Source organism: Mirounga leonina, unplaced genomic scaffold (genome assembly GCF_011800145.1).
Source record: "Mirounga leonina isolate KUSES-001 unplaced genomic scaffold, KU_Mleo_1.0 Mir_128, whole genome shotgun sequence".
NCBI classification, from domain to species: domain Eukaryota; kingdom Metazoa; phylum Chordata; class Mammalia; order Carnivora; family Phocidae; genus Mirounga; species Mirounga leonina.
In genome coordinates, this window is record NW_023270320.1 from 41,158,974 (window position 1) to 41,172,908 (window position 13,935).

General features: G+C 45.5%; 1 protein-coding gene across 1 annotated transcript in view; it reads left to right on the forward strand.

Moving 5' to 3' along the window:
- The first annotated feature begins 9,700 nt into the window (after window positions 1–9,700).
- TDRP (testis development related protein) overlaps window positions 9,701–13,935 on the forward strand; it is a 31,027-nt gene continuing 26,792 nt past the window's right edge. The window contains exon 1 of the mRNA XM_035004345.1: window positions 9,701–10,393. Within this exon, the coding sequence (XP_034860236.1) occupies window positions 10,361–10,393 (33 nt within the window). The 5' untranslated portion in view covers window positions 9,701–10,360. The remainder of the gene's footprint in view (window positions 10,394–13,935) is intronic.

The following is a 13,935-nucleotide window of genomic DNA, read 5'->3' on the forward strand; positions in this document are numbered from 1 at the left end:
CTTTCTCTGTTTGACTTATTTCACTCAACATAATACCCTCCAGTTCCATCCACGTCGTTGCAAATGGCAAGATCTCATTCCTTTTGATGGCTGCATAATATTCCATTGTATATATATACCACATCTTCTTTATCCATTCATCTGTCGATGGACATCTTGGCTCTTTCCACAGTTTGGCTATTGTGGACATTGCTGCTATAAACATCGGGGTGCACGTACCCCTTCGGATCCCTACTTTTGTATCTTTGGGGTAAATACCCAGTAGTGCAATTGCTGGATCATAGGGTAGCTCTATTTTCAACTTTTTGAGGAACCTCCATCTCAGTGAAACGCTCGAGTGCGACTGCTGTACGAGAGGCTAAGAGGTCGTTGAGTTTTGGGAGAATCCGCCACTCTGCACAGTGGCCGCACCATTCTGCCTCCCGCCAGCAGGGAGTGGGAGTCCCCGGGGCACCACGGCCTCGCCAAGTGCTGGCGTGGTCAGCGCTCTGGGTGGTGGCCTCTGATGGGCGTGAAGTGGTGTCTGGTTGTTTCAGTTTGTGTTACCGTGAGGACCACAATGTGGAGCACCTTCTCCAGGGCCCGTTCTTCACTGAGCTGTCCACATCTTTCGGCCCATCTTTTAACCGGGTTGCTTGTTTTCTTGTTGGCTTTGAAGAAGAGTTCATTGTGTATTTTGGGTAACAGTCCTTTATCAGAGATGTCTTTTTCAAATATTTTCTCCCTAGTCTGTGGTCTGCCTTCTTCTCCTGCCAGTGTCTTTCACAGAGCAGAAGTTTTAAATTTTTTTAAATTTTACTGTGTTTTAGAAGTTTTTGATATTAATGTAGTCCAGATTGTCAATTATTTTTTTCATGGATTGTGTCTTTTGTGTAGCATCTCTGAAGTCATGGCCACACTCAACGCCATCTGTTTTCTGGGAGTGAGATGTGACTGTGCTTCTTGTGTTACTTTATTAAGGGTGTGTGTGGTTTAATGTGTGGAAACACTTTGCTGTGGAAATCAGAGCCCTGTTGAATTGGGATAGGTTAGTCATACTCCACATTCGCTTAATCCCTTCAGGAGGATTCCTCTTTATCCCAAAGCCAGTTCTCCTTAGAATTAAATTTTAAAATTCATGACAAGCCCACTCTAAAACTTCTGCCTACGAACTTTTATTTTAACGTTAAAAGAAGTAGGAATTAACAGGCAGGAGGGATTGGTGGGTCTGTTGAGGCCAGCGTCTCATTAGCAGGAGTCTGTGCGCTCTGCTTTGTCTCCAGCCTTTGGGCCCCCACCCCTCAAAGTCAGCCCGCTGCTCGGGCGTCACTCTTGTGGGCAGAGCGCCCTGCCTTGCTCTAGAATGCTGTTTTGTTGGCATTCCTGTCTGGTGTTCTACCTCCTTGGAAATCCAGTCACACGGCTATAATCCGTGTTTTGTTTAAAAAGAAAAAAATAGCTTAATGTTAAGTTTTAATAAGTTTGAGATGTGAGGCATTCAAAATTGGTACTTGGATGTGGGTAACACCGAACTGTTACTAAAACAGTTTTAACACAGTAGAAAACAATCTCTGAGCTGCTCTTAGGCTGTTGGCCTTTATTGTCATGAATACACACTATTTTGTATTAAAATCTAACAGTAAGGTTTATAAAGCAAATTATTCACTGCAGTCATTCAACAAGGAGAGACAAGTTTTGGTGAGTTTCATGTTTGTTTATTTTAAAGATTTTATTTATTTTTATTTGAGAGTGAGGGAGAGAGAGATACCGAGAGAGAGCATGAGTCGGGAGCAGAGGGAGAAGCAGGCTCCCCGCTGAGCAGGGAACTCGATGGGGAACTCGATCCCAGGACTCTGGGATCATGACCTGAGCCGAAGGCAGACGCTTCACTGACTGAGCCCCCCAGGTGCCCCAAGTCTTATGTTTATTTAAAAAAAAAAAACCCTGCTATGCACATAGTGAAAGACTCCTGGATGTCAAATGTTAGCTCCTAACTTCTTCCCACTCTCCCATAGAAGTACTATCACTTTTTTTGTATAGCTTTTCATGAACAGTGTTTATGCATATACATAAGTGTATGTTTAAAATCATATATTTGCTTTCCTACTATAAATCTCTCTGCATCTTGAATTGTTCCCTCCATAATATGTATATCGAATACTTCCCGTTTTGGTGCTGTGGCTGAAAAGAATTTCATTTTTAAGGCTGCATAATATTAAATGTCAGCATTTCATTGGACCGCTTCTGATGGATATTGGGGTTGCTGAGCCCTTTTTTTTTAAACCTCTGCTTGTCAAAATTTTATGCAGTAGCAGAGAGGGAAGGTCAGAGATGCTCCACTAAAGGCAGTTGACACAGCTTCTCAGTTGCTTTGAGCTGGACTGCAAAGGGCTTTAGCTAGCTTTAAATGAATGCCTTTAGTCATCTCTGCACCCAGCCTGGGGCTTGAACTCACAACCCTGAGATCAAGAGTTGCACGCTCGGGTGCCTGGGTGGCTCAGTCGTTAAGCGGCTGCCTTCGGCTCAGGTCATGATCCCAGAGTCCTGGGATCGAGTCCCACATCGGGCTCCCTGCTCCGCGGGAAGCCTGCTTCTCCCTCTCCCACTCCCCCCTGCTTGTGTTCCCTCTCTCGCTGCCTCTTTCTGTCAAATAAATAAATAAAATCTTAAAAAAAAAAAAGAGTTGCACGCTCTACTGACTGAGCCAGCCAGGCTCCCCTAAATTAATATTAATGCCTTTAAAAACCTCAGGGAATTTTTGCAACATTTTCCTGTTAAAAATTTTAAGGGGGTGGGCGCCTGGGTGGCTCCAGTGGATTAAGGTCTTGATATCCGGGTCCTGGGATGGAGTCCGTGTCAGTCTGCTTCTCCCTTTGCCCCTCAGCCTTGCTCGTGCGCACGCGCTCTCTCTCTCATAAATAAATAAAATCTTTTAAAACAATTTTAAGAGGCTTACACATATTCTGTAGGTATTCCCCTCTCCCCACCCCAAAATCAGAGAACATTCCAGGTGTTTTTTAACCTGCTTTTAAGAAGGAAGGACCAAGGGGTGGCAAACCTTAGTTTCAGTGACACAAAAGTCCTTCTTTATGATGGTATGCAGGCTCCTTGAAGTTTGCTGTGGTGGTGTTTGGGAAGAAAGTAAGCTAGATAGTTGTAGTCATGTTCAGAAGATCCATGCTATGAGGCTTCCTCTTTGGGGGATGGCCCTATTGGGAAGAGGAGGTGAGCTTTTAGCATAGAATGTGGGCTCTACCAGCTTGCTTTTCCCAATTAGCACTCTTCCTGATATATGAAGAGCTTTCTTTTGCATGTTTCAGTGGGGTCTGTAGTATTTACTCATATGGATAATTGACTTTGTAGAAGCAGTCCACTGTTGACCTTTAGATTATTTCTAGTCCATTTCTGTTACAGCACGCATGGAGTCATTTCACAGGTCTGAGGATCAGTTTCTGGAAGTGGAGCTGCTGAATGCATGGGCTTACATGTTTGTAATTTTGATAGGTCTAAACCGCCCCCCCCCCCCCCCCCCCCCCGAGAGGTCAGATTGCACATTTCAGCTCTGAGGCAGGGGATGAGACTTCTTTCACAGCAGGCTTGCCAGTGTGATAAAATGCTTAGAGCTGATGGGTGAAAAGTGGTATCTTAATGTGGTTTTGATTTGTATTCTTCTCATGGATAATATTAAATCACTTTTCATATGTTTAGGAGCCTAAATGAAGACTTCTGAGAACTTCCTTACCAGTCCTGTTTACCACATCACCGGATGTACTGTAGTCAGAATCCTTGCTCTCCCGTGAAAATACAGCCTGGTATTTCAGATTCTGATGCATCTAGAGTTAGTCTCACCTCTGCCACTCGAGCCCCTGGACCTAGCGGAGCTTTGGTTTTGTTTTTGAGCTGTAGAATTGGGATAAGGATAAGCCAGCGCTAACCTTTATCATCTGTTGTGTGATAAGCCCTTGACATGGGTTGGTGCCACCATTTGCCAGGTGGGGAAACCAGTCTCAAAGCAGGACGGTGACCTGGAAGGGCCGTACGGCTAGTTAGGTGATGATCCAACTTGAGTCAGGCTTGTCTGAGCGCTCTTTCCGGCTCTGAGAATATTTGTTAGCAGTCTGGGATGGACGTGCCGTCCATGTGAATTCACCTGGTGGAGTGCAGATTGGCAGGGGGCGGGAATGGGTGATTCTGCACGGCAAGACAGCCGGCTCTGCGCTCATGGTGCAGACTTCCTGCATTTTAGTCGCTTGATAGGTGTTTAGAGAACACTTATTATCTCTCTTCTGAAGAGTCACTTAGACTCTAGATGGACAACTGCACAGAGAAAGGACCTTATGTCCCCTGCTCTGTCCCTAACAGCAGAAGACGCCCGGCACGCAGCTGGTGGGCGTCCGTCAGTACCTGTGAGATGCATGGTCCAGGCGCAGGATTTTCCAGGAACTCCACCACGTGTGCTGAGTGCTGCTCTGTAGTGCTGTGTGAGGTGCTGAGGGGTAAATGAAGGGAAGGCAGTAAAGGAATCCTAGAACAGGGCTCATTTTCACTGGATCTGGAAGGATGAATAGGAGTTCTCCAGCCTTAGAAGATCGGAGACATTTCTAGATACAGATTCATGATGGGGCAAGCAAATGCTTCTTTGTAGGGTTAGTCTCATTGGACACTCAGGAGCTAAATCTAATTTAGTCAGCAGAACTGGTTTTGTCATATGTAAGTAAATGAGGATTATCTGAGGGAAGGGAAGAAGAGGCAGAGTTAGAAAAGAGAAAAGATGGCAGGTAAAACACTCAGTCCTCCCCCCTAGATTTATTTTTTATTTTTTTATTTTTTTTAAAGATTTTATTTATTTATTTGACAGAGAGGCACAGCGAGAGAGGGAACACAAGCAGGGGGAGTGGGAGAGGGAGAAGCAGGCTTCCCGTGGAGCAGGGAGCCCGATGCGGGGCTCGATCCCAGGACCCTGGGACTGCGACCTGAGCCGAAGGCAGACGCTTAACGACTGAGCCACCCAGGCGCCCCTCCCCGCTAGATTTAGTTAACTCATCTTAAAAGAAAGTTTGAGGATTCTCTTACTTGGGGGCTGCCTAACAGAAAAAAAAATGCAAAAATTTTCTAGTAGCCATGTTAAAAAAGTTTTTTTTTAAAGGTGAAATTAATTTCAATGCCATTTTCTAAATTCAGTGTATCTAAAATATTAATTCTGTCAGTATGTAACCAATATAAAAATTTGTGTGGGGCACCTGGGTGGCCCAGTTGGTTAAGCATCTGGCTCTTGATTTCAGCTCAGGTCAGGAACTGAGGGTCCTGGGATCCAGCCTGGAGTCAGGCTTCCTGCTCAGCCTGGAGTCTGCTTGAGGAGGTCTCTCTCTTCCTCTGCCCCTCCCCCAACTCGTGCATGCTCACTCTCAAATAAATACCTGGATCTTTAAAAAAAAATTGTGAATGAGGTATTTTTTTCCCATATGAAGTCTTTGAAATCTGGTGTGTAGTTTACATTTACCAGCATGTCTCAATTTGAATGTTAGCTTTTCATCAGAAATACTTGATGAATATTTATATTTTATAAAATGTGCAGTTCAAAAAAGTAGGTTTTATCCAGGTTGTTCCACACATACTTAAAATAGCTGAGCTGAGTATCTGTTTTTAAATTGATGTTGCATCGTTGGAAATGCGGTTCCTCGGCTGTCCTAGCTCGGGTCCTGTGTGGACAGCACAGCTCCAGAGCCCCCCAGACCCAGATGAGCTTGTGCAGGAGGTTTGCGGGTTCTGGTGCTCGCTTGGCCTGTGGGCCTCCCAGGGCTTAGCCAGGCACGTGTTGCGGCCCGCGGCCTGTCCCTTGGCACAGCGAGGGATGTGCGGACAGAAGTGACCCAGGCTCGGGGTCTGCCTCTCCCAGGCCCTGGTGCACTGCTGTGTAGAATGTTCACCCATAAATGCCAGATTAAAACTGTTACTCCCAAGAGTTTCGCGTCCTAATTTATAAGTTTTCACTAGAGCTGGAGGCAGCATGACTGAGAACATTCTTAAAAATCAGCACTCCACATCACATGTGCATTGGACGGCGTGGGCTTCAGTGTGAGAGTCAGACTGGGAGTGACCCTCCTGCTCTGAGGCTGTGTCCTGCAGCTGCATGTCCCCTCGCTGGCGACCCCGCCACGGGAGTCATGAGGGGTAAATACCTGCCGGGAAGTCTGGGTTTGGGGTTGAGGTGTAATACAGGGGCTAATGAACCCCCGTTTCAGGATTAAAAGCCAAAGACTGAAGCTCAGGAGGGCTTTCACCTGTCATTTAAGAATGAGTCAAGATCCACTCTAGGGACAGCCACGAGCATTTTGTAGACTTTGTTGTTTTCCTGTCTGTTCATGGATTAACAGATCATTTTGCCTGCATGTTCCTCACACACTGAGCGAGCTCTTCTTGGTCTTAGACTCGTGGGTAGTCAGATAAACCAGAGTTTCTGCCCCGAAAGTCTAGGGGGAGGTGCTCTGAGGGAAGACGGAGTCTTGTCACTTCTGCTCATCACAGAGACTGAGGGGAGGAGGGACCCAGCGCGTGGGGTAGATGCGGGGCATGCACACAGGGAGTGAGTCCAGGGAGCACCTCGCGTGGGCTCTTCGCTTCCCAAGACAGTAACAGATGTTCCGTAAGAGAGAAAACTGTGGCTTCCTTTCGAGTCTTGTAGATGGAGTACAGTGTTCTGTATAAACTTCTCACTGTGGAAACTCAGTGGCTGATGCTCATTGGTTCTAGTGTCCTCTTGGGAGCTCTGGCCGCAATACACAGTCGGTGGAGTACTGCAGTCCTTAGAGATGTTTTTACAGCTAGTGACTGTCTCAGTTTGGGGGATACATGCTGGCTCCTGCCGCGTGCCGGATACTGTGGCGAGCGCTGGACACATGTCACTGCAGGTCCTCCCAGTGACCCCCAGCAGTGGGCACACTACCTCTTGTGACCTGCCCATTCTGGATTTGCAGAGCCACCTCCTCGCTCAAATTTATTAGGAACCCCGAGAGAGGGGCACCTGGGTGGCTCAGATGGTTAAGCGTCTGCCTTCGGCTCAGGTCATGATCCCGGGGTCCTGGGATCGAGTCCCACATCAGGCTCCCTGATCCTTGGGAGCCTGCTTCTCCCTCTGCCTCTCTCTCTCTCTCTGTCTCTCATGAATAAATAAATAAAATCTTTAAAAAAAAAAAAAAAACAGGAACCCCGAGAGAGTGGTCTGCGCACACCCTCCTGGCCGAGGCTGAACGGGCTCCGCCCCACCTTCTCGGTCCGGCTCTCGCACGCAGTCCTGCGCCGAGTTCAGTGGCCGCCAAGCGCCGTGTCGCAGTGCTGTCCAGAGTGCCTTTGGGCAGGAAGGCTGCGACGTGCCTTATGGAGGAGACGCACCAGGAGCAAGCTCTGTTGAGGCGTGAGTTACGGTGTTAATGAAACAGTACATACAGAATAAGAGGTCTGCGGACAGAAACACACATGAAACAAGGACGGAAACCTGACCCTGTATTTCCCCTGAGAACTGTGACTTGGTTGTTTAATTCAGGGCTCAAGACTACGTTTATCTCCGCACTACCTCCAATAATGACAATCACAGTAGTTTACATTTGAGGAATTTAGTGAAGTTATACAGTCACGAAGAATAATTTGAATCCAGAATCCAGGTTTCTCTGAGTTTATATGTATATGTGCAATAATATATGTATTTTTTTAAGTAGGCTCCATACCCAAGGTGGGGCTTGAACTCAAGACCCTGAGACTGAGTCACACACTCTACTGACTGAGCCAGCCAGGCACTCTGAGTTGCTATTTTTTGCTACATTATTGCTCTTATAGGTTATCATAAACTTGTGATATCATTTTTCTTCATTTTCCAAATATTGATATTTTATATAAAGAAAAGTTTTAGGATTTCAATGATCAGTGCCTTAGGAAAGCATTGATGAAATTGTGTTTTGGCTCAAATGCCTGTATAGTATAGTTTTACTTTTTTTTTTTTTTTTAAAGATTTTATTTATTTATTTGACAGAGAGACACAGTGAGAGAGGGAACACATGCAGGGGGAGTGGGAGAGGGAGAAGCAGACTCCCTGCTGAGCAGGGAGCCCGATGTGGGGCTCGATCCCAGGACCCTGGGATCATGACCTGAGCTGAAGGCAGACGCTCAACGACTGAGCCCCCCAGGCGTCCTAGTACAGTTTTACTTTTTGCTGTAAGAAGTTTTGTAATACTGAGCATATTGATAGCAGTCTTACGTGGGTGGTAAGAGTCCTCTGGTGAATTAGCAAGCAAGAAGTACTAGAACAGGTGAGAAAAGAACTGTCATGTGTACCCCTCCCCTTTTCTCTGTACACCTCTTTTTTCTACTTAATTATTGGAGGAGGAACAGTTTAAGCTGGCTCTTGAGGAAGGATATTGAGAAAGGCATAGCAATGCAGTTTAACTGGCACAGGAAGATTTGTTTAGGGGAGAACTGGGAAAGCCCCATTAAGGAGTTCAGACTTCACCTTTTAGGTAGATAATAAAGATTTTTGAGTGAGGGCTTTATGATGTCTTACAAGGAATACTTGTCTGAGGAGGAGGGATTAGAGGCGAATGCAGATTAAACAGGTAGGATTTCAGTGTGGCTGTTCAGATGTGAAAGAAGAGCCTGAATTTTAAATTAAAGAGTAGTCGAGAAAAGCTGGAAGAAGGGAGTTGCCAAAGCTGGTCAGTGAGTCGGTGCCTTGGGAGGTGAGGGTCAAGGCCTGAAGGGCAGCTGGAGGGATCAGGACAAAGCTGTCACCTCAGAGCAACAGGGAAGCCCGAAGGAGGGCAGCAAGGCTTTGGGGGCAGGAGGGTCCAGATTGAAGAGTCTAGCAGGTGATGTGACGAGGGAAAGCCTGAAATGCTCATCATTGATAGCACTACAAGAAATCTGCAGGGACTGGCTCTCCGCTTCAGAGCTCATAATTTGATCGGTAAGTGAATGGGAACCAGGGAAAAGGGAGTAAGTAGCAAGGTGTGTTGACAGAGTCTCTGTCCGGGACTCAGGCGGCAGATCTGGGTCTCAGCACTGTCGCTAATTTTGTGACTTGAGGCAAATAGTTATTCTGGGTCCTACACCTTATGTTACTGTAAAGGGCCAGACAGTAAATAGTTTAAGCTTTTCTGGGGGCCAGATGGTCTCTGTCACTACTACTCAGCTTGGCGGTTGTCGCAGACAAACAGCCCAAGACAGTATGTAAATGAATGAGTGGGTGTTGCAATAAAACTTTATTTACAAAAACAGCTGCACTGGCCTGGGGGCCGTTATTTGCTAACCTCTACTTTATTTTAATTTTATTGACGTGTAGTTGACACAAAAGATTATAATAGTTTCAGGTGTACAGCATATTGATTCAGCATTTCTACACATTGTGGCGTGATTGCCACTATAAATCTAGCCACCCTCTGTCACCATACAGAGTTGTTACAGTGTTTTTGACTAATTCCCTATGTTGTATGTCACATCCCCTTATCTTAATTCAACTGGAAGCTTGTATCTTTTATTCCCTCCCTCTCTGCCCCCTGGCAACTGACAGCTTGCTCTTTCTATCTGTAAGTCTGTTTCTGTCGGTTTGTTTCTTTTTCCTTTCTTTTTGTTTGTTTTTAGATTCCACATGAAAGTAAAATCATATGGTGTTTGTCTTTCTCTGACTTATTTCACTTAGCATAATATGCTGTAGATCCATCCATGTTGTTAGAAATGGCAAGATTTCATTCCTTTTTTATAGCGCAGTGATATTCCATTTGTGTGTGTGTGCGCGCATGGTACACACGTCTCATCTTCTTTATGCATTCGTCAGTCGCTGGACACGTGGGTTGCCTCCATGTCTTGGCCATTGTAAGTGATGCTGCCGTGAGCATACAGGTGCATGTGTCTTATCATATGTGTATTGTATTTATATAAACAAACTTATTTATTCATCATTACTCACTCTAAAGGGTAAAACTCAGGAACAACCCCAGGGAAGAGATGCATGGGCAAGTATGGGGAGGGGTTCAGAACTTCCTTGCCCTCTCTGGACACGCCACCTCCTAACACATGAATGTGATCACCAATGTGGAGGCTCCCCAAACCCTATCATTTAGGAGGTTTTAGGGAGGTTCCATTACCGAGGCATGGTAGATTAAACCATTGGCCCATTTCCAGGGCTTTCCTTCCCGTGGGTCAGGGGAGGGGATGGTAGCAGGCTGAAAGTGCTGTAAGGCTTGGCTTTTCTGGTGACCAGCCCCCTCCCCAGCCACATCATTAGCATACAAAAGGCTGTAAATTCCAAGGGTTTTAGAAGCGTCGTGACAGGAAACAGGGACAAAGACCAAATATTTTTTACTCTACCACACCCGGTATTTGATTTGTTATAAATATGTATGCACTTCAAATTAGACATTTTATCAAGGTAGGTAAATGATTTCTTTAAGAACTTAAAAAAAAAAGATAAAATCTCTGTATTTCTCTTTGTTTTTTCCCTCTTGCTTTTATGCCTAGAAAGGCATTTCCTTCCCTGAGTTCAGAGTCTTCTAGTTCCTTTATGGCTTCATTTAAAAGGAATAACTCTTTCATCTGTGTGGAATTTATTTTGCTGTCTGCTGTGTAAATAAGGATTTAACTTTTTTTTTTTCTCAAAATAGGTTACCAGTTATTTTAAATCCATTAAAAAAACTGTTCTTTTACTCTCTTTTTCATGCCAGTTACTGTATATTAAAATCACCCTACACGTTGGGGTTTGTGAGATTTTCCACTATGTTCTGTTGAGTTCTTCTGTGTATTCTTGTCCCATTCCTGCAGTTTTGCTAACTGAAGTTTTATAACGCATTTAATAACAGGTACCACAAGTTACCTTTAATTAGACTTAAAAATATGTCTTCCCTTTCCTGTTCACTTTTTCTACTCGTGTGTTATTGAGCCAGTTTTTTATTTTCTTTTTGTTTTTAATAGACTTTATTTTGTGGAGGCAGGGGCAGTTTTAGATTCACAGCAGAGTTGAGGGGAAGGTGCAGAGATTTCCCATAGACTGCACCCCCTCCCCTCCCCCAGCCTCGTGACAGGAGACGTCATCAGCACCCAGCAGACGGTGCATTTGCCACCACTGATCTGATGAACCCATGAACGCCTTGTCATCCCCCAGAGTCCACAGTCTACATCAGGGTCGCTGCTGGTGGTGCACGCTCCGTGGCTTTGCACGAATGTGTGAGGACACGTACCCACCGTGACAGGGTCACACGGGGTGGTCTCACTGCCCGAAACCCTCTGTGCCCCGCCTGCTCCTCCCCCACCCCCTAACCTCTGCCGACCACTGATCTTACTGCCTCCATAGTTTTGCCTTTTGCGGAATGCTGTAGAGTTGGAATCACACAGTATGTCGATTTTTCAGACTGACTTCTTTCACTTAGTAATCTGCATTTATATTTCCTCCCATGTCTTTTCGTGGCTTGAAGGCTCCTTTCTTTTTGGTGCTGAATAATATTCTGTTGTCTGAATGGACCACAGTTTATTTAGCAGTTCGGTAACTGAAGGACGTCTCGGTGGCTTCCAAGTTTGGAAAATTACGAATGAAGCTGCGTGCATGTTTTTGAGTGGCGATAAGTTTGTGACTTGTTGGGTAGGTACTGAGGAGTGCAGCTGCTGGACCGTAGGGTGAGAGTAGGTTTAGTTTCGTAAGAAGCTGCCACGCTGCCCTCCGGAGTGGCGGCGCCATGCTCCGGTCCCACGCGCGCTGTGCGGTGCGGGAGGGCTCCCGTGGACGCACATCCTCGCCAGCACTTGGTGGTGGGAAATGTTCTGCATTTTGGCCGCTCTAGCGCTCGTGTGAGGGTATCTCGTTGTAATTTGCAGTTCCCTGGTGACGTATGCTATTGAGCATCTTTTCATACACTTACTCACCATCTGTATATCTTGATTCAGTGTGTAATGTCTTCGTTGAAATAAACGTGCCCTGTATCACACCAGCCTCGCTGAGACTGGGCGCCAGTTACCGCCGCCATCTTTCTTATTAGTGTTTGCACACGAAAGTGGGAAACAGGCTTGTTTTTGTATGAGAAATAGGAATTCGCCTTTTTGGTTTTACTCTTTGATGAGGTGTTCGTTCAAGTCTTTTGTCCATTTTTAAATTGGGTTTTCATTTTCTTACTGTTGACTTTTAGGAGTTCTTTGTATGTTTTGGACAGTAGTCCTTTATCAGGTATGTCTTTTGTGAATATTTTCTTTCAGTCTGTGGACTTCCCTCTCATTCTCTTGAATTTTATCTCTGGTCTTGTATTCCACACTCCGGAGGGCCGAGCCGCTGTGCCAATGTTGACGGCAGCTCGCGGGATCTCTGGAGACTGGGGGAAAGCGGCGGCCTGGATCTGGGTCTTCCGAGGCCTGTGTGACCTGAAACCACCACAGATTCTGTCCTCCACCCCGCTGAGAAATCACCCTACTGGCCCAGCGACTCGTTTAGGAAGAAATGATGTTTTCTAATGTCATGTGCTGTTCCAGAAATGATTTTATAATCATTTACTCAAGTCTTCTTTTTAATATAATTGGTTAAGGCAACATGTAAACTTTTTTTCTGAATATTTTTAATGTTTTTGTTCTTGTGAATGGCTTTTTTCCCCATTCTCTTTAACTGTAATAGAGCTATTTTTTCTATTTAGCCATTTTTTTAGGTCTAATGGTTCCTCATTTGATGCTTTTCCATTTTCTCGTTATGTAGTCTCAATAATAATAATTGTAATTTCCTTTTGAGTAGTTTTAATTCATTTCTATTTCATGCCTTGTACTGATTAGAACTTACAGAATAATACAAGTAAATAATGTTAGAGGGCTGTCATGTGTTCTTTCTGACTTCAGTGGGCTATGCTGGCTAGAATGTCATTTATTTCGATAGGACTTTAAACATACAGATATACACCCTACTTTAGTACTAGTAGTTATAGTCAGAGAGAGATATTTCATAGTATTACAGATAGTTGTTTTTTTTTTCTGCCCCAGGGATTGCTAAGTGAGCATTTAAAAATCATAGAAAGTATAGATCAGAAAAGATACTTAGAATGAGGGTGAGGAAGGGGAGGGAACCATGAGATTTCATCCAACAGCTCTCAGGAGTCAGAGGTCAGTGTGGTCTGTTCATGAAATTCAGGCTGAGGAGGTGCTGGATAATTTCCACCAAGTTGCAGAGCCGCTGAGTGAGGCCCTGAAACCTGACCTGCATTCCCAGTATGGATGGTATCTTTATTCAGTTATTAGCTAAAGCATAATAAATTCTCAATTGTAAAACTCTTCCTTTTCTAGATTTTTTTTTCTGGGTAAATTCCATCAAGTTTCAGTTCCTTCATGTTACAGAACGAGAAACTTAGTATTAGGGTAGCTCTACCCCTTGGGAACAAATAGGGTCCCGCCCCCTGGTGTTGGCCCTGCAGCCCTGAGCGCCCCCTTCCATTGGCTCAGGCACTGGTGGGACCTCCTGTCCACCAGCTGGGAAGATAAAACCTACATTCCCCTTGTCTTTGGGGCCCGCCAGACTCCCTGTACCATGCTCCTTGGGAAAGAGTTGAATTTGGAACAGAGTTTATCCAGGAGGGAGGAGACAGGGCTTGCGGATCCATTTTGCTGATGTATTTCATCAGTCATGGGATGGCAGCTGAACAGGGTCTCCATATTTCCACACATTTGGTTAACTCAGTGTTTCTCTGGAGACACCAGGTTTGTCACAGACATCCTAATCTCCGGATGGGGGCAGAGAAGGTCGATCTAGAGCAACGCTGAGGACAGCAACCTCTAGTTCCTCCAGTGCGGTGGTTGTATGTGAGCTACAGCGGCACTGAGGGGAGGCCTCGAGTTCCCCCGTGCTGTGGGCTGTGTGTGCCATCCAGGGAAGCACGCGGTCCTCCTTCCTCCTGTTCTGTGGGCATGTGCGATCCAGGGGAGGACGCGGTCCTCCCTTCCTCCCGTGCTGTG